Source organism: Leptinotarsa decemlineata, unplaced genomic scaffold (assembly GCF_025532065.1).
Source record: "Leptinotarsa decemlineata unplaced genomic scaffold, Ldec_3_MD MMD2_tig00026294_RagTag_RagTag, whole genome shotgun sequence".
Classification (NCBI taxonomy): domain Eukaryota; kingdom Metazoa; phylum Arthropoda; class Insecta; order Coleoptera; family Chrysomelidae; genus Leptinotarsa; species Leptinotarsa decemlineata.
In genome coordinates this window covers 11,357,458-11,384,676 of record NW_027412674.1, presented here as the reverse complement: position 1 = coordinate 11,384,676, position 27,219 = coordinate 11,357,458, and the positions used below count along the sequence as shown (strand labels likewise).

The window sequence follows — 27,219 nt, the reverse complement described above, 5'->3', positions numbered from 1 at the left end:
AACCTAGACTTCAAGTTTACCTTAGAGATTGTATTCAAACTCATTTTATACTCAATAATTAATTCGGATTCACGAAACCTCGGGTAGCCAAAATAAGTATTTAATTTTTATGAAACATAAATATACTGACCGATATGTTCAACTTGAGAAGGTGAACTTCAACGATATACATAAATGTACTTTTTAGAATTTTGGAATCCAGTAAATTGTAACAGTTAATATTAATATGAGTGTTCTTTAAGTATCGTCCAGTTCTATCAAATCTCTGGAAAGATTTACAATGAAAAAAAATCATAAAAAGGGTTAAAGATAAAGTTAACCAGTGAGAAAGGTCAAGTACGAAGAACCTTTTACTTTTAAAACCTTTCAAAGAAAAGAATTCGAGTGGAATCCCCAAAAATTCCAAGTACCGTTGTCAAGAGCAACGAATTAATTTTCTGAACAGGATTGTAAAGGTTCTTAAAAGATGAAGTAGTGGATGGATGAAAGAAGTGAAGAACAAAAATAGATGCAAAACATTTGTAAACAATGGTAATGTTAGAGCTGTAAAAATAGATTAATTACTTCATTATTTTTACATAAGAATAATCCAATTTTCAGTGTAATGAGGTTAGACTGCAATGAGATGATGAAAAGTAAAACAATATGAAATAAAACATCGAGAAAATGAAACCAAAGCAAGTAGAAAAGTTTACAAATAGAATGATTTTCAAGTTTACGAAATTACTATGAAATATATGCCTCTCATGTAGACCTACGACTTTGTAGGTACGTGTGGCAGATACCCAACGGAAAAACAACAACTAACCCAGCTAATGCCGCGCAGAGAGTTGAAGTAAAACCCTCAAGCACCTGCGCAACGTCTTCGATTTGTAAGATTCGTCGCTATTTATTTCCCACTATGAAAAGCAGAAATTATTTTCGTTTGGTCGCTACGACCAACCGATAGACCGGTTTCTGGGTACTTGCCCCATCATCAGTACCGGGCATAGTTTCTTCAGAAAGGTGTGAACCGTCTGAATATCACTACACTGGGGTATTATTCTGCCTCCTCAGAAGCGTCGACTACCGGTCCACCGGTTCTGGTATTCATGACCCTGGACAAGTGGGGGGGGGCGGTAGTGGGAATGAGGTTGTGACATGCAGAAGCGAGATGTGCAATGTTGTGAGATGTACGGTGCGACAGTAATGATTCCCATAAATGAGGTAATATTTGTGACACATGTTTTTTGAGGCAGTGGGAAAGTTCTTCAATTTCATCAGCTTCGCGGTTTATACTGGCCTGGAGAGTTTTTTCGGTGGCAATTCGATACAGGAACAATATTCACAGCCAAAAATCAAATTTCGACCTTACTATGAACACCGAAGGACACAATACCCAATGAGACACAGGGCAAATACGAAATACCATGTTCTACCTGCTCTAGATTTACATTGGCAAGACCAAAAGAGCCTATGAACATGAGCTTGCTGTCCGTAAATCAATTTTAGCCTCATCCTTCTTTCCATACTGCCTCAACAATCACATGATTCACAATGAATACACAACGTCACAGAATTGCAAGTCACAATCTTGTTCCCACTGCCAAGTCCACTACCGGTTGCCATTTCATTCGTCCAGGAAGATAAATACCAGACCAGAACCGGTGGACCAATAGTCGAAGCTTGATATCCCGACGTCAAGTCACAAAATCCTTTCAGCATGTCACTACCTAAGGAGTACTGCAGAATGAGACCCCAGTGTAGTGATAGCTTCTTGAAAATGGCGTCAAAGCCGAAACCAAACTACTAAAAACACCATACGTGGTTCAACCCGGGCTTCAAACTATTCTCTTTCCAAATCTTTTGCATGAAAATAAATTTTGAAAGAATTCAAAATCACATGCTTTGAGTTTATCGCCAAAGTTTTATAATCACTCACTACTGATTTTATAGAACGTTAAACATTAAGGTCATATACATTTCAAATGTATCCAGAATTATGAATTCTTTTGACCGTTTTGATAGAGACATAAGAAATGAATGATGCGTGTTATATGAGAACAAAAAAGTGTTAGAAATCACAAATACACAACCCTTCCTTGTTGATATTTCAGAATATAGCATTATTTATCCAATATAATTTACATGAATGGTATCTAGTGACCATTAACAATCATGCATGGAACACCAACCCAGGGATGTTCTATATAACTCCACAAATATCCGACATTCAGAAGGCAAGTTGTCAAAAAAATACCTCGGGATGCAGCTGAATATAAAAATGAAATTGAGATTAAATATTTTCCAAAACAAACTTGTAAATCTCACAACCTAAAAACGAATTCTGTTCAAAAAATAAGGTGAAGGTTCAAATTTCGCGGACTAGTTTAGTTTGCTGGCGAGAGGCAATGAAAGTTAGAAAAATGGAATTGAGTGCTGAAAAACACTTGAAATGTTGACAGTGGCATAAGGTGATTGTACTCCGAGTCAGAAAAATGTTAATAAGTGGTTAAGAAGATGTGAATGACGACGCTCGCCCTGGACGAGTGAAGGAAATTGTTATGGAAAATCGTCGAAACACTATTAGAAAAGTTGCTGAGAATGTCAGCATATCAGTTGGCTCATGCCATGTAATTTTTTCTGAAATTTTGGACATGCAGAGTATGGCAGCAAAGTTCGTTTTGAAATTGCTGAATTTTGACAAAAAAAAACAGTTGCATGAGCATCGCTCAGTAATTATTGAATGACATCAACGGCGACCCAGATTTGCTTGAAAGTATCAAAACTGGTGACGAATCATGAGTATATAGTTATAAAACCGAAACGATAGTCCAATCGTCCCAATGGAAGATCCCAGGAGAGCTAAGACCAAAAAACGCACGTCAAGTTCAATCAAATGTCAACGTTTTACTCACGGTTTTCTTAGATTACCGAGGCGTAGTGCATCAGGAGTTCTTGCTACATGATCGTACGGTCAATGAGACCGTAGTTATGCGCAGCTTGCGAGAAGCGATACGAAGAAAACGTCAGGTATTGTGAAAAAATAATTCATGGCTTATGCATCAAAGATAATGCACTTCTTAATTCGTCACTGCTTGTTCGTAATTTTTGGTCAAAAAAAAATCACTGTGATCATGCTTCAGCCACCGTATTCACCAGATTTAGTCCCATGCGACTTTTTCCTGTTCCCAAGATTGAAAAGATCCATGAAAGGGAAGCGTTTCGAGACGATTAAGGAGATAAAAACCGAATCGCTATGAGAGCTCAAGGACATACCCAAAATTGCATTTTAGAACTGTTTTGAAGATCGGAAAAAACCCTTGCATAAGTGTATTATATCTGATGGGTACCACTTTGAATGGGACAAAATGGAAATTGATGAATGAACTAAATTTTTTTTTGAGAAAAATAAAAATTTACTTTATTTTTTGAACAGACCTCGTATCCCTCTCATCCTTCACCTAGAAAAGTTGAAGCATACTTCAAGTTTCACTTTATCTAGCATGTTACCTAGATTCCATTGTTGTTATTGTCACGTCCTAAGAATTAGTATGCAACATGGAATCATCTGGAAATTTCTGAATTGAAAACATTCATGGCAATTACAGAATTTTACAGTTTGTCAAGAATAGGAAAAAGTTTCAAAATCTTAATTTGAGACCGCCTTAGCTGTGCGCAGAAGACAGGAATGGAAACGCCCACAGCCCAGTCAGTCGAATTTGTCTGTTGTGAAGTGAACATCGCGGGTTAACCGAGTGTACAGTCCGAGCAGAAATGAAGCATAAAGGGTACAATTTGAGTATTGTAACTCAACCAGGATGGAGTCTAAATCAAACCTAAATCGTAAAGTGCTGACAAGTCAAACGAGGGAAATTATAGCCAATAAACCAATGAAGAACTGTAAAATACGTGATGGAAGGTCTCACGCTGTTGATGTGTTTCAGGAAGGCGTCTAGTTCAGTGTTAATATGGAACCATGGGAACACTGAAGTAGACGCCTTCCTGAAACACATCAACAGCGTGAGACCTTCCATCACTTTTACAATGGAGAAGGAAATCCACAACGAATTGCCATTCTCAGACGTTTTGGTGAAGAGGACCGACACTGAGTGGGAAACATCTGTATACCGAAAACCCACTCATACGGGACAGTATCTGAACCACGAATCCAACCACCATCAATCAACTAAAAGAGGAATCATCAAGACTTTATTAGACCGTGCTTTAGGGCTCTGTAACACGAAGGAAGGTCTCGAGAAGGAACTAGACATCATCAAAAATGATTTTCAACGGAATGGCTACTCCAAAGCGATGGTAGACAAGACCTTGGCTAAAAGACAGCAGGAGCCTCGCAAGGAAGAGAAGCCGTCACAACCAGTGCTTGCACTTCCCTACATCAGAGGATTATCGGAGAGGATAAGAAGAATTGGTTCCAAGTACAACATCAGAACCTGTTTCATATCCGGCAACACTATCTGTAGCAGCCTCACGAAAACAAGGCCACCAAACGCGGACTGCGATTCCAAGAATTGCATTTACCGGATACCCTGTGAGTGCGGAAAATCCTATATTGGTGAAACTAAGAGGCCACTGAATGTTCGCATTGCCGAACACAAGAAACACACACAGCGAGGGGAAACCAGCAAATCAGGAATAGCAGACCATGTTTGGACTCATCAACACAACATCGAGTGGTCCCAAGCTGAGATCTTGCACAGAGAGGAGCATTGGTTTAGGAGAAAATTCAAGGAAGCCGCTTACATGTTGTCCAACAACGTATTCAGCCAAGCCAGCGTAGAAATACGCAACATATGGAAACCCATCATCAAGCGAAAAATGGCCAACTCCCGCCAAACGGTCATCTCCCACGGAACCAGTGAAGCGGAAAATGGAAAGCGGGGATAAGTGAAAGTACTCGAACGACCTATAAATAGTCATCTCTCGGAGGAATCAGTCCAGTCATCACCCGAAGACGATTGTAGATACTAACAAACGAAACGTCATGAACTAACGTGACTTGGAATCTCTCAACTTTTCATTTTTATTTTCTTTTTTCATTTCTTTATTTTTATTTATTTTTGTTCAATTGCTCTATTTTACTTGTATTTTATTTCACTATTATTTCATTTCAGGTTTATTTTTGCTTAATATAATTGTTATTTTCAGCTATTCATTTTTAATTCTTCTTTTTTTAGTTGTTTCAGGGATTTCAAATAATTTTATATAGTAGACAATGGAAGTCCGAACTAGTGAAATTCATCATGAAACATTGTCAATCACCTTCAAACAAACGTCGAAATTTATATTAGACAGTGACAATTTTCCATAATTGAAAAAATATCAGCGATTTTTTCTCATTTCAAACAAAAACATAACTTTTTTTAAATTTAAGATTGGGTTCCTTATTCATGACTAGTTAATTTCGATAAATTAGTAGAAGACTATGCTCCGACACGTAGCAAATTGATGAAGAAGAAACCCCTTAATTGACTATTCAAGAATGGTCGTGACTCTTTTTTGCATATACCTCAAAAAAACAGTATGTTCCATCAGTAACAAACCAAGGCAAGTCATCATCGGCAGTTTCCACATCTTTAGAAAAACGCGACAATATACGCCCAAGAGGATTTGTATCGAAAAATGACATGGGGCATCGTAAGATACCTTTGAGCAAATTCTTATGCAAAGTCACACTGGCAGCCAGACAACCCAACTGTGTTAACAAATCTCCAAACGCAGCAGGCAACGCTGAAATATTCAAATGTTGTTTGTAAGTTACGACAAACTGATGTATAGTTGACATTTTGTTAGATGAAGCTGTTAAGTGCTCTGTGTTTAATGTGCTCCGAATCCTATAAGCAAGTTTTATATATGAAAAAGATGAAGATGAGAGATTATTGGATGATATGATAGAACTACTACAAAACTTTATTGAATATTCATTCAATTTTATGTCAACAATTGAACAAAACTCATTTTTGTGGAGGAAATCCGGGTGTTTTATTAAACTTTCTGGAAATTTTCACCTTACACAATCTGAAAATAATTAAATTTGTGATGGGGAACTTTTTACAGATGATGAACTTTTTACAGATGATGAACTTTTTACTGGTGTAGAAAGGTTTTTGCGTAAATTCAATGAAATTCACACAAAATAAAAAACAATATCTAACTCATTTAGTCAAAAACTTGTTTTGAATTGGATATAATGTGTTTCTCTGCTATTGAGAAAAAGAAAAAAAAGTTTCATTATGTTTTGATGAATTTCACTTTATATATAGCAGAAATATGAATAGTACTACCCCACACATAGGGCGTACTAACGAAAACTTGACCCACCCTGTAAGTTAGAAACGGACGAGTAATCGAAAATTTCAAAGGACACGTCAATATGGAAATCATACCCGAAACTCAACCCCCCTGCGGTCAGCCACTACCCCCCTTATTGTTTCAATGCATGAAAGGCTTTTTGTCCCTCTACTTCTGTAATTTTTTTCTAAATTGGTTCATTCGTTATTGAGAAATTAAATGTTGAACGTTTTATTTGAGAAAAAACAGAAAATTTTATTGGAGAAATCAACAAAAGTAATATCAATGGCAACCCAATCAACAGATAAAGTGTTCAAAATGACCATCTAGTTCCATGAAATAAATACAGTCTACTTTCGAAAGCATTCCTTACATTATTGAAGACGTCCAGAGTCAGAAATCGGCATTCCTGAGAAATTCACTATCGCAGGTCTTCTATATTTCTAGAATTTATTAAATTAGTAGTAAACGTTTTGAAATGGATGACACTGTTAGTTTTTCCGCACTGGTAGTTTTTGTTGAATCTATTTGTCGCAGAACAAAGAGTAGATAGTTGGCCAATGTCACTTCTTCACGAATTATTATTCAGTAATCGTTGTTCCTTGTGTTCCAATATGGTTTATTCTACTACAGAAAGAATTGAAATTGTTGAAATCTATTATAGAAATAATGAATGTGCTAAAGCTGCTGCAAGAATTAATAACACGAATCATCCAGACCACAACGTGAGCCATCAATATGTTAAACAGTTAATGGATAAGTTTCCAACTTCAGAAAACATGTAGTATCCCGTCCTGTCAGAAATGACGGAGTTGAAGTTGAAGTTGCAGTTTTAGGACATGTACAAATGGATAATCGACAATCTATCAGACAAGTATACTAAAACCAATAATGATTGAGAGTAGAAGTAAGCCCAGTTGACAGCAAATCGGGGGCGTGCTTATTAATTTTTGAGAGGGTTAAGAATGAAAGAAAAATTCTTAGTACAATTAGTTAAAATATTCATACACATTTTTTATTTATTTCATTGAAACTTTGCAATATCATAATTTACCTAATAGTTGTAGTCATTAGGTGGGCCTTATGAAAACGGAGTAATAATCGTGGTAATTATAGTAGGTACCAAATAAATTAACAATATTAATAAAAAACACTATTATATATATATATATATATATATATATATATACACTGTCGCTTCCTATATGCGTAACTATCAGACGACTACCTATTTCAGATGGCTGTTTTAACCCAACTGACAATCCTTCAATAAAGGCTTGTCGTGCACTTGTTATATTACCATCCTGCCATACTTTTTTGACCGTATGTCCTTGGTTAACCCATGTCTCGTCCATGAAGTACAATTTTTTTTGAGCTTCCGAAATTCTTCAATTTTTCTTAGATAGTTTCTTCTCCATGCTATTATTTCTTGACGTTCAATGAGAATGCTTTTCCTGTCAACTTTTCCGTACGTAAATGTCATTTCGTGTACAAGTTTCCTAAAAGTTTCTTTACCCATTTTTGGGACCAATTCATGATCGCTAAGTGCCTCCAGAACTGTTTGTAGTGTGGGCAGCTCATTTCTGAAAAAGAAACTGTGAATAGTTCTGCGTATACTGGTTTTGGCTTCTTCATCAACTGTGTTTTTTTTCGTCCGCTACTAGTTTTTGGCGTTTGTACGTCCCCATGAATTTCTGCTTCTCTTAGTATTTTGTAAATCGGTGATTTTGGTACACCGGTATAATCAGAGCACATATCAACTAATTTATCTTTTGTAATTGTGGAACTTAATGATGTAGAAATGCCCGGTTGGTTATTCGTAGAATTACAGCACACGTAGAATTACAGCACATATGCACAAAGTCATCTTTTGGTGGCTGATGATCTCTTTCAAGACAGTGAAATACTCGCAGTACAATTTGTTTTTCTCTTACTGACCGAGACTCCGACCGTTTTACCTTTTTCGACGTGGAAGGCCCGACCATGTCTCCCAGTTTTTGAGTAGTTTGAGAACGGTGTAGAAATATAATTATGTAACGCTTAAACACTTATTAGCACTATTATTTTCACCAATTGTTATCACAACACGTCGATTGTTGACTAACTTAACTGTAAAACGTACAATTCACGCTGTATAATTCACAAACCAATGATACGCTCATGGCTGCAAGTACATTAGTGAGGACTGCAACGATAAGATGGAAGTTACGGTAAAGTGACAAAGACAGAAATATCGTTGCGTACAGCGTTGCCACTAGTTGTAATAAATATCTAACACTATACAGAAAATAATGAATTTTAACTGATCAGTAATCAGGAAATGTATAAGTATTACTCATTACAAGCTCATTACTGATTTTTGTCATAAATAATACCTTTTAATCGTACTAGTATTGTGTATTATCTATAATTTGCCACAACCTACAACTCTACTGCTTACTATATTTTGATTCTGCTATAAACTGGTAACGTAAAATTTAGATATGACAACGCGCTTTACTCTCAATCATTATTGGTTTCACTATAGTTAGAGCGTATAGAGCCTACAAATTCCATCCTTTCGAAATAAGGCTATTTCAGGAATTAAACGAAGATGATCCTGATCGTCGACTTCAGTTTTGTGAGGTGTTCAGTGAGAAATTGACCAATAACCCAAGCCTATTATACAATACATGTTTGTCAGACGAAAGTTCTTTCATGTTGAATGGTGAAATGAATAGACATAATTGCCGTTACTGGAGCGATGTGAATCCTCAATTGGTGATGGAAACACATTCACAAACTCCACAAAAATTGAATGTCTAGGCCGGCCATCTTAGTAATCAGACTGTGTAGATCCTATGATTACACAAATTTTAGAAAATGATGACAATTTAGTAGAAAATGAAATAACATTCCAGAAGGATGGAGCACCCCCACATTTGGATGTTCGGGTGAGACAGTTTTTAACGAACGTTTTCCAATGAGTTGGATCAGTAGAAGGGGTTCAGTGGAGTGGCCAGCTAGATCACCTTATCTCACACTGATGGGACTTCTTTCTGTGTGGACAACTGAAGACGAAAGTGTAATGGGGGTGGCCCAAGTCAGATGACACCCTGTATAATAGATCCATGGATATATTCTGAGAGCCCACATCAATGGACAATAGCAAAATGTGGACAGATTTTCAATATGTCTGCGAGTAAAGAAGATATAGGCAAAAAAATAATTTGGGATGTTTTGGTTTTTCCTGTATATCTCCAGAACCAAAAGAGCTACATTCGATTTCTTTACATCATTGAATAGGTCTTTGAAATGCGCAACTTTGCCATAATTTAACCGACACTCTATCTCTTATCGTTTACGAGATCCCCATGTACAGAAACGAATTTGAATAATGTAAGGAATAATGTACGTATGTTGAAATTCCTGATAGCTTAAAGGATCAGGGTTTTGTTCAGTTGGACCACTTTCTCCAATGAAATGTGGTGAGCAAATATAAGTATCCTTGGTAACATCATCACTAGATTTAAAGCCTCGGTCACTCCTGCCACATTTTTCCACCCATAATTCACATTTCGCACATTTTGCACATGCTTCAATATGTAATTTGCTTGATGATTTGATTTTTTTTTGCGATATTCAAGACAAGGCTATGGAAAATTTATAAAATAGTATGCGTTGGTTTTGAATGATTTGTATCGTGTATCACTTTGACATACTCCATAACAACACCATTTTGTTGTTCCTTTTCGTACAGATAACATAATTATAATGGAGTATAAAAAATTTGTTCTGATTATTTTGACTTACTACTTTTTTTCACTTTTGTTTTAAATCAATAAACTTCAATTCATATTTGAATTTTTAAAACATGAGTTGCGGGCTTTTTAACATGACTGTTTACAAAAAACAGTACGAAAAAGATGGCTGATACTGACGCATGCGCACATTTTTTTTTTTATGAACAGGCCTATTGGATGATGTGGACACTAACTACACGTAGTTTCAACAGGACGGTGCTACGTGCGATCTGACCTCGTTAGAATTTTTCTTGTTGGGTTTTCTCCAGTCGTAGGTGTATGCGACTAAACCATTAACCACAGCGGTCCTCAATGCCAACATAATTCATGCCATCTTTCGGTCTTTCAAAAAGTTCAATATCTCTCAACACACTCTATTTTATTTAATTTTAACGATAGGAAGCGTTTAATGAAAGACCCTATATAATGCCACTACTGGGTGGTATGATTTCATGAGAATTTTATTTAAAACTTCCATATTGTTTCAATAACTAAGAACAAGACTGACTTTTGAAGACTGGTTGCCTGTATATCATCTAGTTCTTAATGAAGCTTTCCAATATTTCATTCAGACATTACTATGGTATTATGATATATCATGTCCAAGTAAACATGTACATATAAGAAACAATGGTAATAACACAAAACGTTGGGTAACAAATGAAATAACTAAAGAAAGTAAAGAGTTGAAGGATATGTTTTGGATTTTATCACACTCTCATGAAACCAATTCCATTCTAAAGGACGGATACAAGGCAAAAGTTAAAGAACACAAAGAAAAAGTTAAAAAGGCAAAAACAGACCATTATTCGTCGAAAATAAATAAATCCGCAAATAAAACTAAAGAAACCTGGAAAATTATTAATAATGAATTAGGTATAAAAAAGAAAGATGGAAAAGAAAAAATCATTCTTCAGCAGAAGGATACCGTTATCTCTGACCCACACAAAGTTGCATTAACTTTTGCTGAGCATTTCGCTAATGCATCAGATTCCGCAATGTTAAATCATTTTGGTCAGAATATGTCTCTTCCCTGTACTAGAGTAGAAAATGTCACCATCAATTATCCATACCCATCTTACCCTATCACAGAATATGAAGTAGTGGATTGTCTTAATAGAATGAAAAATAAGACATCTTCAGGCTATGATGAATTATCGATTATAGTTGTAAAAAATATTATTGACTTAATACTAAAACCATTTATATACCTAATGAATCAATCACTTATACAAGGGTTCTTTCCAGATGAATTTAAAAAAGCATTGGTAATTCCTCTGCACAAAAAAGGTGACCTAAAAGTAGTTGACAACTACAGGCAAATTTCTCTTCTCAGTTCTTTATCGAAATTGTTTGAAAAAATAGTGTCTGCAAGAGTGATTTATCACTTAGAAAAGAATAAATTAGTAAGTACTTCTCAGCATGGTTTCAGGCAAAACAGGTCGATTGAAACAGCCTCGTGTCACTTGCTTAATTATTTCTTCTTTATGTAAATGATCTTCCACAATATTTAGAAAACGTTCATGTTACCATGTTTGCCGACGACACAACGATAACAATATCCGATCAGGATGCAGAACAGCTTGCAGTTAAACTGGAAATGGTTGTAAATCAATTTTCATCCTGGTGTCAGAGAAATAAGTTAATTCTAAACACGTCCAAATCGGTAATAGTCAAATTTTTTCACCGAAAATTGTTACCCAACGAACTTTTTGTAATTGACGACATCCAACCCTCCATGGAAACTAAATTTTTAGGCACTCATTTAGATGAGAGTATAAATTGGAGTAGACACATTGAAAGTGTATGTTCAAAACTAAATAAAGCCTATTTCGCTATTAAACAAATGAAATCAACCTTGAATATAGCAGGCTTGCTAAGCATTTACTATGCTATGGCATATGCACATATTAATATGAATATATTGGCATGGGGTCGAGCAAGAGAATTCTTGAGAGTGTTTGTTTCCCAAAAGCGTTTAGTAAGACTGATTTTTAACTTGAATTATCAAGACAGTTGTCGATCTATCTTTAAAGAAAATAAAATTCTTACGGTGCCTGCTGTGTACATTTTTCGATGTATTATCTTTGCCAAACAGAATATAGATAGTTATTCGTGTAATTCTGAGAAACATGAATATAACACCAGACACGGCAACTTATTGAAAATTCCTAAACATAGAACGACATTCTATGAGAGGTGTCCGGATTACAATGCAATCATATATTACAATAAACTACCAGAATCACTCAAACGGACTGGAAGTAACATCATATTTCAAAAGAAAGTTAAAGACTTGCTATTAGAGAAATGCTACTATAGTTTCCAAGAATTTTTAGACGATAATTTCTGAAAAATAAAATATGAACTAGATCTGTATACGTTTTTATATATTTCAATTGTGTATGTGTTTATATGTATGTATAAATTTATTTCTTTCTTTTTCTTTTTAGTGACGTCTTGTATAAATATTAACATTTTTAAATTTATACCTAGTATTAATTCTGATTATTGATTGACTTTCCATATATACACTATGTATCGTGAATGGTGAATAAAATATTATTATTATTATTATTATAATACTGAGTATTGACCTTACAATCTCTTGTGAATACTCACTTTTTATAATAGTTAGAGTCTAATTAATGCAGTGAAGTGTAATCAAAAGGAACTAGAAAACTGACCTCTTTTTTTCTGATGCTAACTAATTCACATTTTTGTAACATTTAGACATATTGGCATTAGCACTAATGCTGACATATTAAATCATAAACATTGATTGATGAACATACCCGAATGCAGTTATTTAAAATCATCTGCACTGTTGCAGGTAACCTCAAGTCCACACCGTTAACATCATTTGTAAACCTTCCAAGGATACGACCAATTGGTGTTATATCAAAAAATGACATTGGCAACCGTAACAGATTCTGTAAAAGATATTTGTGGATTTTGGCAGCTGCATCTAGGGAGCCCTTTGTGAAAATTAGGTTAGAAACGATAATCGTTACCACTAGAAAAATAAATACATTAATATTAATATAATTTATTAGCATATTGAATCGGAAAAAATAATAATTCTAACGTTATTGAATTATACATAATCTCTAGTGCAACTGTAACAAAACATAAGCATGAGATTTTTGTTTTCAAACCTGCCGCGAAACTACTTCGAATAACTCTACAGCAATATCGAAGATCAATTTTTAGAAAATCAACTCAAAACTCTACCCACTCTCTTCCTTTATAAATACAGGGCGTTCCTTAAACACATGCTAATATTTAAGGAGGTAATTCTTAGACCCATTTTAAGGAAAAAACGTCCTATGGACGTATGTCCTGAACGCCTTAACTTTTGAGATACAGGGTGGCAAAGTTTTCAAAAATAAAGTTTTTCAATAATAACTGAGATAATTTTGTAGACATCTTTGGCATATTTGGTACATATATTCCATGCCTCAAGGGGCATTTTCTGATGCACAAATTTTTTTATTTTCTCTGCCAGTGGCGTACGTACGAGTTTTGAAATGTATATTTTTGGCGAAAAAAATATTACGCCACTGCTTTATCTTGAACTAAAAATTATTTTTAAAATCTCCATACATTTTTGAGCACATTTGATTTGCTGGGTTTTCTTTGTCCGACGCATGGTTTTCGCTCAAAAAATTAAAAATCGCTTTACTTAAGGATAAATTCCTTAAAAATCTGATGCGGTATCGTGCATCGACTGAAAGCAAACTAAGAGATCAGATTTGTTGCAAAATAATTGAGGATCTAAAAAGTATTTGTTAGTTGTCAGATGCACTGTTCTCAATTAAAATTACGTCATAACGCAGCACCGCTCAATAATTTTTGAAAACATAAATTTAGTTATCCTGGAATAAATGAAGTGTAGCAGAATTTATTTACTGCACCTCTTGGAAATATGGAGTTTGTCGATATATGATTTCTTTTAAAGATTAAAATCAGAAAAAACAGCGTAACCACCATAGCAATAAAAAACGAATTCTCTGTATGTACAAACGTCAGTAGCTAATATTGATGTTGGTTTAAAGTAAGGTGTTGGTGTTAAAAACTGTCACAGCGCGTTTTGATTGATTTTGAAGTGTTATTGAAGTTATTTTGGTAGTCCGCTGTTTTTCTGAATATCAGTAAATATGGTAAATTATACGAATGCGGAAATGGCGCAAATGCATTACGTATATGGCCTTGCCGATAGTAATGCAACAGAAGCCAGGCGCATTTATCAGGAAAGATATCCTAATCGTGCCTTACCAGATAGCTGAACCTTTTCAAATATTCATCGTCGACTTGGGGAAACTGGTAGTTTCAAGAAAGGGACTCCGGAAGGTAGACCTCGTGTAGTAAGAACTCCTGAAATTGAGGAAGCGGTGCTGCAAGAAATTGAGGAACATCCTGAGACGAGTACGAGGAAGATCGCTAGAACTCTGGATATTTGTCATCAAATTGTTTGGCGTATTTTGGTTGATTTTTTGTTATACCCATACCATATTTCAAGAGTGCAGGCATTACTCCCCAGAGATTTTCCACAGCGTGTGAAGTTCAGACAGTGTTATCTACAAAGTATTGCACTAAATCCGCAGTTTGAGATACAAATTTTTCTCGAAATGCCATTCAAAATGTCCATAACAATCATGTGTGGGCTGAAGAAAATCCCCATGCAATAACCGAAACCCATGTCCAACCCTAATTTTCGGTTAATGTATGGGCAGGAATTATAGGTGATCATCTAATAGGCCCATTTTTTCTACCAGGACGCCTTGATGGTCGTTCTTATTTACACTTTCTCGAAGAAGACTTACCTGGGTTATTGGAAGATGTGTCACTTGCGTTAAGGAATCGAATATGGTACATGCACGATGGCGCCCCTGCTCATTTCAGTGTAATTGTCCGAAACCATTTGAATACAGTTTATCCTAATCGTTGGATAGGTCGCGGAGGATCTCAGCAATGGCCAGCAAGATCCCCCGATCTCAACAGTTTAGATATTTTTTATGGGGTCACCTTAAAACTCTTGTGTATAAAACTTCCGTTAATACTTTAGAAGATTTAAGAGAGCGAATAGTTGCCTCGTGTGAAACTATACGAAATACGCCGGGAATATTTGAACGGGTGCGTAATTCCATGCGTAGAAGGGCGGAAGCATGCATACTAAGTGCAGGTGGCCACTTCCAACAATTTTTATAATCAGTTTTGGCATTATTACTAATTAACAAATTTGTGCTATTCGTTTAGACTTACTGTCACAAAATAAAACTCGTTTTTGTGAAAAATGTATTTTTTTGCAGATTATGTTTTCAAATATTATTAGGGAATTGGTAATGCGTTATGAAGCAATTTTCAGATTCTCATTCATTTTAAAATTGATCCAATTTCTTAATTTGCTTTCTGTCGATTTTTATTTTTTTGAGTGAAAATCATGCGTCGGACAAAGAAATACCATGAGATCAAATTTTCTCAAAAATAAATGAGGATTTTAAAAATGATTTTATTTTGAAAAGAAAGCATTGGCGTAGTACTTTTTTCCCAAAAATATTCAATGCGAAACCCGTAGGGATGCCACTGTTTGAAAAAATACAAATTTGTGTACATCAGAAAATGCGCCTTGAGGCATGGAACATATGTACCAAATATGCCAAAGATGTCTACAAAATTATCTCAGTTATTTTAAAAAAACTGATTATTTTTGAAAACTTTGCCACCCTGTATAAAAGTTAAGGCGTTTAGGACATACGTCCATAGGAAGTTTTTTTTTTAAAATGGGTCTAAGAATTACCTCCTTAAATATTAGCATATGTTTAAGGAACACCCGGTATATAAAAGTTTGGGTTGAACTGCATGCGGAATTTTGTTGCGTTGATGTTTCATTCGGTTTTAAAGCCGACATAACGAACTCAACAAAATGTTAGAGGAGATTCAACTATTACTTTAAACTTCAAAAATCCTGATCACGGAATGTTATTGTTGTTTACCGGAATTGCTGAGGGTGGTTCGTTCAAATATTCTTTTCAACGTTTCTCCTACACGAACGTTTATCATTTTCAATATTAAAAAACAAACCATCCATTTGAGATGCAGTGAACTTCCGTTAATATTTATAATACGAGATCTGTTCAAAAAATAAGGCGACGTACATTCGATTAGTGTTTTTTTATGTTGGTACACTCGTCTCGAACACATGTTCACAGTTTCAGGTGTGTAGCATGTTTATTTTGTTGGCGAAAGACATAAAAGTTAGTGTTTTGTGTGTTCGGCGATCGAAAAAAAATGGATCAAAGAATTTGCAACAAATTTAATTTAATAAGTGCTCAAAAATACTTGTTGACAGTGACATACGGTGATTGTACGCTGAGTCAGAAAAATATTCACAATACAAGCTTTCCATAGAAGGCCGAGAAAGTGTAAATGGCGACGCTCGCCCTGGACGCCCCAGCACATCAACAATCGATGAAAATGTTGAGAAAGTGAAGAAAATTGTTATGGAAAATCGTTGAATAACTATAAGGGAAGTTCCCGAGGATGTCGGCATGCCATGCCATGCAACTTTTTTGAAATTTCAGATTCGAAGCGTGTGGCAACGAAGTTCGTTCCAAAATTGATGAATTTTCACAAAAAAAAAAGTCGCATGAGCATCGCTTAAGAATTGTTGAATGTCGTCAACCAAGGCCGTAGTCAGGGGGATCAAGGGGGATTGATCCCCCCCCCCCGAAAGTTCTACAAGCAACGGCCATCCAAAAATTATTTCAAATACAACGATTGGCTTGTTTGATCATCACAGGAGCCACGAGAACAACAATAAATCGCGGCAATGGAATTAATTACTAGGCTGTCCCCTCTGGACCTGTACGTTAAGGAGGTTGCGTTAATGGCCATGTTACGATTGCGCACGGCTGGTGTAAACCTCGAAGTAGAAATGGGTCAATTGAGGCTGGGCCTATTGGGGGAAGCGCTTACTAAGAACCTCTGCTGCAGGCAACCAGTGATGCAATTGAACCCAGGTTTGTGTTTAATAAACCCTACAAAGTACAAATGCAATACACATACAGGCTGATTCACGGTGGATGGCACATTAGACGTTTCTGGTGAACCAGACAACGGATCACTTTGAAAATTTAATGGAGGGCATATTCGGACATTCTCTAGCCAACTAAAATATTTTCGACAATGCGGTGTTGCCGCTTCTATTAGAAAGCAGTAGCAACTTTGATTTTTCAAATGGAACACTCTGTATATAATATTATTTTTGGAATCTCCAACAATTGCCCGACAACTTTTCTTGATATTTCCCTATACCCATCTGTTACCGTTTTCGAAATAAAAATTAATTTCAATTTTTTTCTTCGAAAATCATGACTTCTAAAAATGCCGATATCTTTTAGTTAAGAAGTACTATGATATCGAAATTTGGTTTGGAGTTAGGTGATACTTGGACACTTCCCACACGTCAGCCTAATCTCCGTTACTTCAATACAGGGTGGTAAAAAAATACAGTTTTTTCGTTTGCTTGAAAAAGTTGCTGAAATTTGATTATTTTAAATGGAACACCCTGTATATTATTGAAAATTCGGAAAGCTGCTGAAATTTGCTTTCTTTCTATGTATATCATACCTATACCTAACTAGTCAAGTTTCGGACTTATGAACATTTATTTGTGAAAATGTCCTTTCAGAATGGTATTTCCATTCGGTATTGGGTAAGCAGGCCATGATTACTATTTGACAGTAGCGTTGTGACATCCTCCTAATAATATCAACATTTTCGTCACTTCAGAAGTTGCAAATACCTTCAAAACGATGGAACAAAACTATTCAAACGAAGTTCTTATGAATTTGTTTATTATTTTTGGACAGTGTGACAAAATTATCAGCAGAACATGTAGAAAGTTCAATGAAATGTATCCGAATCTACCGCCAATGAACCTCAAGAAATTGATACGAATTCAGAACAATTTCAATATGTTTGGATAAACTTTAAAAAAGCACCAAGAAACTTGAAATTGGAAATATTGATATGAATAATTATAAAAAAGTAAAACAATCATGTGGAATATTTCAAAATATGTTCGAATCGCTGGCCGTTCACTTCCAAGCACTTTAAAATGCGGGTATTGACTGCTTTCGTGGTGGCAGATCTGATTTCATTGGGATCCAAATCTTCAAATGTTTGGGCAATCCTTTCTAACAATTCATCTCTCGAACGCACGGGTATTTTGTAAACTTTTTTTTTAAACATTCCCCACAAATAAAAATCTAATGGATTAAGATCGGGTGATCTCGCTGGCCAATTCCATGGTCCCAAGCGCCTCATCCACCGATCGTCAAATAGTCTATCCAGTTCTGCGCTCACTTCTCTTGTGCAATGTGCAGGAGCTCCGTCTAGTTGGTTCCAACAGTTTCGATAATCTTCGAGTGGCAGATTATCCACGAAACTGTCTACAGTATTCTCCAAAATATTCAAGTAGCTTCTGGATGTTAATGACTCCTCGTATATCAAGTACCTCAATTTGTTGTCCATCAACATGCAGAAGACATTAAAACTAAATTTTTCTTGAAATCCGGCTTCTTTTGTGACGTGAGGGTTTTCACTGGACCAATAATGACGATTTTTTCTATTGAAAATCCCTTCTCTCGAAAATTTCGATTCATCAGTCCAAATAATTTTATTTAAAAAAAGTGGATCTTCTTGAATGTGTGTCAACAACATTTCACAAAATTCTAATCTCTGTTGAGGATCTTGAGGCTTCATTGCTTGAATTTTGGTGAATTTATAATCATGCATTTTATGTCTTCGCAAGATTCTTTGAACCAATGAATATTTTATACCCAAATCTTCTTCAGCACTTCTTATCGATGACTCGGGAAATGCGTGAAAATATGCTAAGACATTAATCTGGTTGTCGTCGAAAGTTACGGGTCGAGGCAAGTTTCTTGGTGCTTTTAAAGTTGATCCAAATGCATTGAAATTGTTCTGAATTCGTATAAATTTTTTGAGGTTCATTGGCGGTAGATTCGGATACATTTCATTGAACTTTCTACATGTTCTGCTGATAATTTTGTCACACTGTCCAAAAATAATCAACAAATTCATAAGAACTTCGTTTGAATAGTTTTGTTCCATCGTTTTGAAGGTATTTGCAACTGCTGAAGTGACGAAAATGTCGATATTATTAGGAGAATGTCACAACGCTACTGTCAAATAGTAATCATGACCTGCTTACCAAATACCGAATGGAAATACCATTCTGAAGGGACATTTTCACAAATAAATGTTCATAAGTCCGAAACTTGACTAGTTAGGTATAGGTATGATATACATAGAAAGAAAGCAAATTTCAGCAGCTTTCCGAATTTTCAATAATTTACAGGGTGTTCCATTTAAAATAATCAAATTTCAGCAACTTTTTCAAGCAAACGAAACCTGTATTGAAGTAACGGAGATTAGGCTGACGTGTGGGAAGTGTCCAAGTATCACCTAACTCCAAACCAAATTTCGATATCATAGTACTTCTTAACTAAAAGATATCGGCATTTTTAGAAGTCATGATTTTCGAAGAAAAAAATTGAAATTAATTTTTATTTCGAAAACGGTAACAGATAGGTATAGGGAAATATCAAGAAAAGTTGTCGGGCAATTGTTGGAGATTCCAAAAATGATATTATATACAGAGTGTTGCATTTGAAAAATCAAAGTTGCTACTGCTTTCTAATAGAAGCGGCAACACCGCATTGTCGAAAATATTTTAGTTGGCTAGAGAATGTCCGAATATGCCCTCCATTAAATTTTCAAAGTGATCCGTTGTCTGGTTCACCAGAAACGTCTAATGTGCCATCCACCGTGAATCAGCCTGTATATACAGACAGACGGCTCAAAAACCAAAGAAGGCTCAGGATGTGAAGTGTACTCCAGATCACTAAGCCTAAGGATCAAGTGGGGAATTGGAAAAAATACCAGCGTGGTTCGAATAGAACTGGCTGGTATCTCAATTACCACAAAATCTGCACTGATAGCAGACAAGCCCTATTAGCCTTGAACAGACACCGTGTTACCTCATGGCTAGTAATAGAGTGCCACCAAGATTTTGCCAGAGCTTCGGCAGATAATAACATTATCCTGAGGTGGATTAAAGGACACGACAGGAGTAAAGGTAACGGAGTAAGGTGAAGAAGTCGAGTAATGTTACAAGGTAATCGCATTGCCGACCCTTTAGCCAAGGAAGCGGCTGGACTAAGAATTTTGGAACCCAGTGGCACATACGGCCTGATGACTTCGACAATTGTGGAATCAGCCAAACGTTACACCCATGCTCAATTCCTAAAGACATGGGATGGAATCAAAGTTTGCAATCTTGCCAGATCACCTTGGGCGACCCTGGGAAGCTGGAGCCGAAGAAATATCTGGCGATGACCAGGAAAAATCTACGCTTAACAGTAGGATTGCTGACTGGCCACTGTCAACTAAAGAAACACCTCCATAATATTTGGCTAGTGGACACACCTCTATGCAGGACGTGTGAACAGGAAGATGAAACTGTCAGGCATGTCCTATGTGAGTGTCCGGAGTTATCATCAATAAGAGAGTGTGTGTTCAGCGAGTCTTGGCCTATACCTGTCGATATAAAGGAGATGTCTCCCAGCCACCTGTCTACCTTCCTGAAAAGGACAGGATGGACGATGACCTAGGAGAGCAACCCCTCGGGAGGATCTACAATGGGTCACATGTGGCTCAAGTGCTGTGGGCCTACACTCATCTTCCCTACTCTACAGATACAGAAACTTTCGGAATTATAAAATCCGTTAGAAATTTTATCAAGTCCTTGGCAAAACGAACCAAGTGTTTGATAGAGAATATTGAAAAAGACTTCCCCGAAACACAATGAAAAAACCTTACAGCAATGTGCGTACAAACTTTTGAAGATCTTGGCGACACTACCTGTTTCCACACGCACCCCTGAAAGGACTTTCTCTTCTCTGAAACGCCTCAAAACTTATTTAAGAAACTCCACAAGCCAGGAAAGACTGAGACTAAACGGTTTGGCGTTAATGTCAATCCACTGCTACTGCTTGATAAATTAGAATATCAGGGTGTGAGAGGAATAGGCAATGACTGGCTGAGATCACATTTGCATGGGAGAAGCCAGTGTATTGTGCTAAATAATTGTATATCTGATATACAATATGTTACGCAGGGAGTACCTCAGGGTTCCGTACTTGGACCACTCCTATTCATAGTATTCATGAACGACCTAACTTACTTAGAAAAACAATCAGATTTAGAAATTGTGTTTGCAGATGACACAAATTTCTGTTTAAAAAACCAAACAGCTCAAGAATGTTGTGCGAGAGCAAACATAAGCGCCCAAGCATTTTACGATTATTGTCAAAACAATGGATCATCTGTTAATATTGATAAAACATTTTTTATGACATTTTTACCCAAAAATCTTAGTTACGATCCTAATTTAATTATAAAAATGAATCGACAAATAATTCAACAAATTCAATCAATAAAATTTTTAGGAGTCGCAATAGACCATAAATTAACTTGGGAAGGACACATTAATAAACTGGTAGCTAAATTGAGCTGTTTGTTTTTTATTAAAACAGTTAAAAAATACAGTTAGCTACGATATTTTAAAAATGGTATATTTCGCCCATGTACAGAGTGCTTTATCATACGGTCTTATCTTTTGGGGATCATCAAGGTATGCAAATGAAGAAGTATGATGGGAGTTTCGCCTCTGACATCATGTAAAGAATTGTTTAAAAGGTCTGGAATCTTAACCCTGCCTTGTCTCTATATATTCAAACTTATCATAGATTTTAAACAACAAAATATCCCTAAGAATACAGATAATCACCACCATGAAACAAGAAATAAGAACAAAATATATCAACCATTCTCAAGGATGACTCTTGGACAAAAATCACATAGATATCAACAAATAAAATGTTATAATAAATATTTGGAATTATGTTCTGGCCAAAATAACTTGAATAAATTTAAAAGTGAACTATATGAATTTCTTGTTGATCAGGCATTTTATTCCCAGGAAGAATATTTTTCAATATGATAATTTTAATGTGAATCTTATACGTTTAATGAATGAATTCTTTTTAATCTTTGTTTTATTATATAATTACTTTAATATTAAGATTTTAAACTAGTATGTAAATCCATGTTTGACTAGTCTGATAAGCATTTTATGTGTTCAACTGCAAAGATCTGTAGATTGCTTTAATGATGAATAAAGATACTACTACCACCGTAGAATTGACATCGACACTGAGGAGGTAATTGATTTGTTTGCTGCAAAGAAAGCTAGAAAAATAAATATGGTTTTATAGGAAATATATTTTCATGTAACACCATTTTCTTTCATTCGTTAATTTTATATTTCATGTTTTTCTACTGTTCCACCAAACCCCCCCCGAAATTGTTTTCTGGCTACAGCCTTGTCGTCAACGGCGATCCATATTTGCTTAAAATGGCCATATCTGGTGGTTATAACATTGAAACTAAAGTCTAATAGTCCCAATGGAAGAGCTCAGTAGAGCCAAGTCCAAAAAAAAACACCAAATTTCGATCAAATTCCAAGATTTTGCCCAGTTTTTCTCGATTACCACCGTATTCACCAGACTTGGCTCCTTGCGACTTTTTCCTGTGCCCAAGATTGAAGAGATCCAAGGAAGGATGTCGTTTTGCGACGATTGAGGAGATAATAAACAAATCGCTGAAAGAGCTCAAGGACATACCAAAAAAGTGTTATAACTACTTCGAGGATTGGAAAAAACGCTAGCACAAGTGTATTATATCTGAGAAGGATTACTTTGGAGGAGACAAAATAGAAATTGAGAAAATTTGCCTTATTTTTTTAACAGCCCTCGTATTTTAATATATATATATATATATATATATATATATATATATATATATATATATATATATATATATCACCTGGATTCCTGAGTACCAATTTTTGCAGAAGCATTTAGAGTGGAAGCAAAACACTACTGCTGAAACCGCTGAACTCAAAAAGCCAACAAATACTACAATGAAGCACAAAAAATCACTCTAAAAATTGTTTTGATTAAAACCATGTGATGCACTGTTTGGAACCTTTGGTATAGTAATGAATATTATCGGAGTTTTTTCCCAACACCAAACCTCTTGAAGATGATCACTTGGTGTTCAAAACACGTGTCGAGGTGTTAAAATAACGATTTGGTGTTGGGAAAAACTACAGTAATATTGATTAAAACCATCCGAAGGTTTTTATACAGTAGACAATTTTTTAAATTGACAGTGGGCAAATCACTATAAAGATGAAATTCAAAGGTGAAGAGATGAGTACACAAACAGACACAATTATCATTAATGTCACACACTTAGTCTGAGTATTTGATATTTAAAAAAATTCAATCCATCAACCAAATCAGCCCAATGTGAAAATAGTGCTGCTAAATAATTATTTCAAACCTGAGTGAAACGTTTCAAAACGTATATTACAGCAGTTTGTGAAACTAATGTCGGTTCCCGGGTATGACATACCATGAGCAGTAATATATTTACAATGATAAACATATTTCTTTTTAGTTTCTATTAAGGAAAGACTCCAAAAACTACAGATTTTTCAAATATGCTAGCAACGTTGCCGTTTTTATGAATTTAGCTCTCCTTCACCGGCGTAAAACTCATTGGCCACACCGTATATTGGAGACAAATTTTGATACATTTACGAGCTACCTCGTTTAATGTAGTAACCATTTCTCAACCGATACAGGCATATTTGTAAAGCTATTTGTACGAGAATGGATGTTGTCGATAACTATTGAAGAGTAACTTTTCTTTTGTTTACTGAAAACAAGAAACCTTCAGAAATTGTTCGTCGTTTACAAGATGTATTCGAGAGAGTTTGCAGAATCTAAAAGCGTCACTATGGTCTCATAGGTCACCTTTATAAATCTCTTAAAGAAGGATTTATTTCTAACAATGGCTGTTACTAAAACCAACGATAATAGCTAATAAGGCCAAATCTTTTGGAACTATGATCAAGGTTATGAGTCATATAAACAATCTGATAATCTGAAGTCCGGGTTGAAACGCATCTGGTGTTTTTAATTGTTCGATTTCAAAGCCTTTTTCAAGAAACTATGACTACAATAAGGTTTTAATCTGCCTACTCCTCAGGTCTCGACGGTGGTGGCTGCAAGAGTCTCAATCTGCCTAATCTGCAATGCTGTGAGATGCACACCTAGCTTCTGCAAGTCACAACCCCGTTCCTACTACCAACCCCACTCTCGCTCCCCCTACCAGCCCGCCCCTCTATTTGTCCAGGGACATAAATACCAGACTAGAGACTGTGGACCCACTGTCAGGGGTCCCACAAGGTGCAGTCCTTTCTCCACACCTCTTCTCGGTATACACAGCAGACGTGCCCAAGCCGGAGAACAACTTTAACAAGTTGGCACTTTACGCGGACGACACAGCCCTGCTGACGAGATCAACAAGCCACGCGCACGTCACTAGATACTTGCAGCAACAGTCAGATAAATTAGAGGAATGGGCCAACCTGTGGAAGATCAGTATAAACCCTGACAAGAGTCAGGCAATACTGTTCACCCGGAGGATGGTACACCAGGAAGGAAGCGCCACCTTCAACGGACAAGAGATTCCGTGGAACAACGAAGCTAGATATCTGGGAGTCAACCTAGCCAAAAGATTAATGTTCAGGTCTCGCGTATGCCAGAGAATAGGAATGGCGAGATCTGCCTGACAAAACCTATTACCAATAATAGGTCGATGAAGCAACATGGGATTGAAAGTGAAGCTGCTGATGATAAAGACAGATAATCCTGTATGTCTGCACTGCCTGGGGCTAGTGGCCAGCGACATACAGAAGACAGATCCAGTCGTTCATGATCGCGTGCGTAAGGGCCGCCGTAAACACTCCAAGATATGTACCGAATAGGTACATATTCCGGGATCTAGACCTGAACATACACTATAGACGCATATATGAGACACCGTGCAGAAGACACGTTTGACAGAATTCGAGCGCACGACAATCCAGTGCTAAGCGATCTACACAACGAAGCAGAACCAGAGACCACCCCCTAGAGTCGCTATCAGAAAGTTCCTGTAAGTATAAAAACTTAACAACCAGATTTCAAATTCACTTTATTTTCAGATTCACTGGAAAACAACACTTGCTCGCGACACAAAAATACTCATCTCCGGTTAGTTTTTGGGGACCCACCCCATGCAAACATTCAGTTAGGAAAGCCACGACAAAAGTAAACATTAGATTAGAAAGTGAAAGCACCTAAAGGCTGACTTTCGACTAAAAGAGGTCAGATGTCAATCTTGCTGAAGTGCCCATTAGTAAGTTGATGATCGCTCCTCCGGAGCATGGCTGGATGGATGGACGAGATGGGATGTTCTGCACACTGTAACCCTGTGGAGGAGATTTCAACTCAGGGCACTCAACCAGGAGCAAGTACTCCTAAACTGGTTTATCGGTGGTCGCCCCGACCAAATGAAATTAATTTCTGCTTTTCATATATAGTAAGTTACTTGCGACCATCAGGTACAGTTGCCTGATGGTTTCACTTCGCTTTCTGCGCGACATTAGCTGGGTTAGTTGATGTTTTTCCGTCAGGTATCTGCCACACGTACCTACAAAGTTGTAGGTTTACGTGAGAGGCAAGGGTATGGTGTTTTCACCTAAACTTGTTAAGAATGGTTAATGCAGCCAAGCTGCTGCACCGGAAGACATCTGTTTTAGCCTGTTGGGCATCATCAGTACTGGCAGGTGGTCTTCCATTGAAGACTAACTGTGAAAAACCAGATGAGTCATAAACACCTTTCAACATTGGAATTTGACATATTGAAAGCTCTACTGAGATTTTTTTCAATTCTAGCAATCATTAAACCCCACCCTGCACTCGCAACTGTTCAACTGAAAAGCTATTGAACATTATCACGAATTACAATTATTGTGTTCAATAGACACTCGTTCTGTCATTTTATTGTCAATGATTTCTATGATATACAGCAATTTTTTCTGTATGATTTTTCAATTTGAAGCGCACCAGATGTGATAAGTCAAAATTATTGATATGCACGTGATGTAAGTAATAATAAAAAATAACGTGAAAAATCTTCTCCAGTATGATGCTGATAATTTCAATAAATTCTGCCAAAAGTAAAAAGTATGATTTTTGAATGTGCATCTAAGGTGCCCTTGAAAATAATAGAAAGCACTATCATTTACATATTAAAAAAAAATTCAAACATGTTTGATATTTCACTGACATGAATTTTAAAAAATGATCCCAAAAAAAGAACAAATCATATCGAAAAACTGAACCAAAATATAACAAAATATAATTACAGAAGTTTCTTTATAAATATAACTGCCTGACTATATTCATAACTAGACTCACTATGAAACCACTTTCAATGACTTCATAAAAATTGAATGGTAGTTCAACATCAAGATCGATCAGATCTTTAGAAAATCGACTCAGAATTCTACCCATAGGATATGTTTCAAAGAAATACACTGGCTGGCGTAAAACGCTGAACAAAAGGCCTTTGTGAATTTCTGTTGCGGCATTTAGCGCGGCTATTGTTAAATTTACTTCTGACGAACAAACTGTAATCGCTAGAAATATCAAGATTATCAGTCACTACAAATGAACATAATTGCAAGCAAAACAATACATTCAAAACTTCTGAACTTAAAATAGCTACACTACAAAAAAGCTCTAGAAATATGAAACATTCTAAAATGGAATCCAAGATTTAGGAATCATTATCCTGTTATGAAATGGATATTTAACTTTTTTTTACATTACATTAACATTGTTACGTTAATTGGACGTTTCAAATTATTAGGTTGTTTCAAAAGTTATGCCCGTTTAAATGGCATGTGTTTTTGTAGCTTCATGTCTGAGTAAATATTTATTCTACTGTCTTGTGGTATATACTGACTAATAGAGAATTTTGTAGTCTATACAGTGATGATGTTAATTGTTTTTTTCTAAATATTAGTTGTTTACCTCCTAACGATTCAAATTGAACCAAAGCGCTGCCAAAACAGGCTGAAAAATCAACCAAG

At 36.1% G+C, this 27,219-nt stretch overlaps 2 protein-coding genes across 9 annotated transcripts in view; both read right to left on the bottom strand.

Annotated features, from left to right (window-relative positions):
- MRP (Multidrug-Resistance like Protein 1) overlaps positions 1-27,219 on the bottom strand; it is a 93,066-nt gene that overhangs the window by 8,228 nt on the left and 57,619 nt on the right. The window contains exon 12 of one of the 8 annotated variants that reach the window (XM_074180364.1): positions 12,869-13,089. The exons of 6 other annotated variants lie outside the window; for them this stretch is intronic. In XM_074180364.1, coding sequence (XP_074036465.1) covers positions 12,869-13,089 — 221 coding nt within the window. Of the gene's footprint in view, positions 1-5,509; positions 5,731-12,868; positions 13,090-27,219 lie in introns of all 8 variants that reach the window. One more of the 8 variants, XM_074180365.1, reaches the window with a different exon arrangement.
- Positions 1-27,219, bottom strand: part of LOC111516459 (multidrug resistance-associated protein 1-like) — a 179,667-nt gene that overhangs the window by 121,638 nt on the left and 30,810 nt on the right. The window lies entirely within an intron of this gene.